The sequence below is a fragment of the Myotis davidii genome, unplaced genomic scaffold (assembly GCF_000327345.1).
Source record: "Myotis davidii unplaced genomic scaffold, ASM32734v1 scaffold88, whole genome shotgun sequence".
Classification (NCBI taxonomy): Eukaryota; Metazoa; Chordata; class Mammalia; order Chiroptera; family Vespertilionidae; genus Myotis; species Myotis davidii.
The window spans coordinates 3,666,417-3,666,753 of NW_006300377.1; the positions used below are offsets into that span (position 1 = coordinate 3,666,417).

At 71.5% G+C, this 337-nt stretch overlaps 1 protein-coding gene across 1 annotated transcript in view; it reads left to right on the forward strand.

Moving 5' to 3' along the window:
- DLGAP3 (discs large homolog associated protein 3) overlaps window positions 1-337 on the forward strand; it is a 56,664-nt gene that overhangs the window by 34,528 nt on the left and 21,799 nt on the right. The window contains exon 8 of the mRNA XM_015572778.1: window positions 305-330. Coding sequence (XP_015428264.1) covers window positions 305-330 — 26 coding nt within the window. The remainder of the gene's footprint in view (window positions 1-304; window positions 331-337) is intronic.

The window sequence follows — 337 nt, forward strand, 5'->3', positions numbered from 1 at the left end:
TCGCTGGCCCCTCCGGGATGGATGATGGGGAGAACAGCCCTTGGCTCTGTGCGTGGCAGCACGTGGAGTCCTGGGCACCGCGTCGGTGCGTGGGGTGGCGGGACACGGACGGTAGGTAGCCGCGCCGCCTTTCTCACCCGCTGCGTCTCTGCGTTCCTGGCCGCAGCCTTCAACTTCAGAAAGGCCCCGCCCCCCATCCCGCCGGGGAGCCAGGCCCCGCCCCGCATCTCCATCACCGCCCAGAGCAGCACCGACTCTGCCCACGAGAGCTTCACGGCGGCCGAGGGCCCCGCCCGGCGCTGCAGCTCTGCTGATGGGCTGGATGGCCCCGCCATGG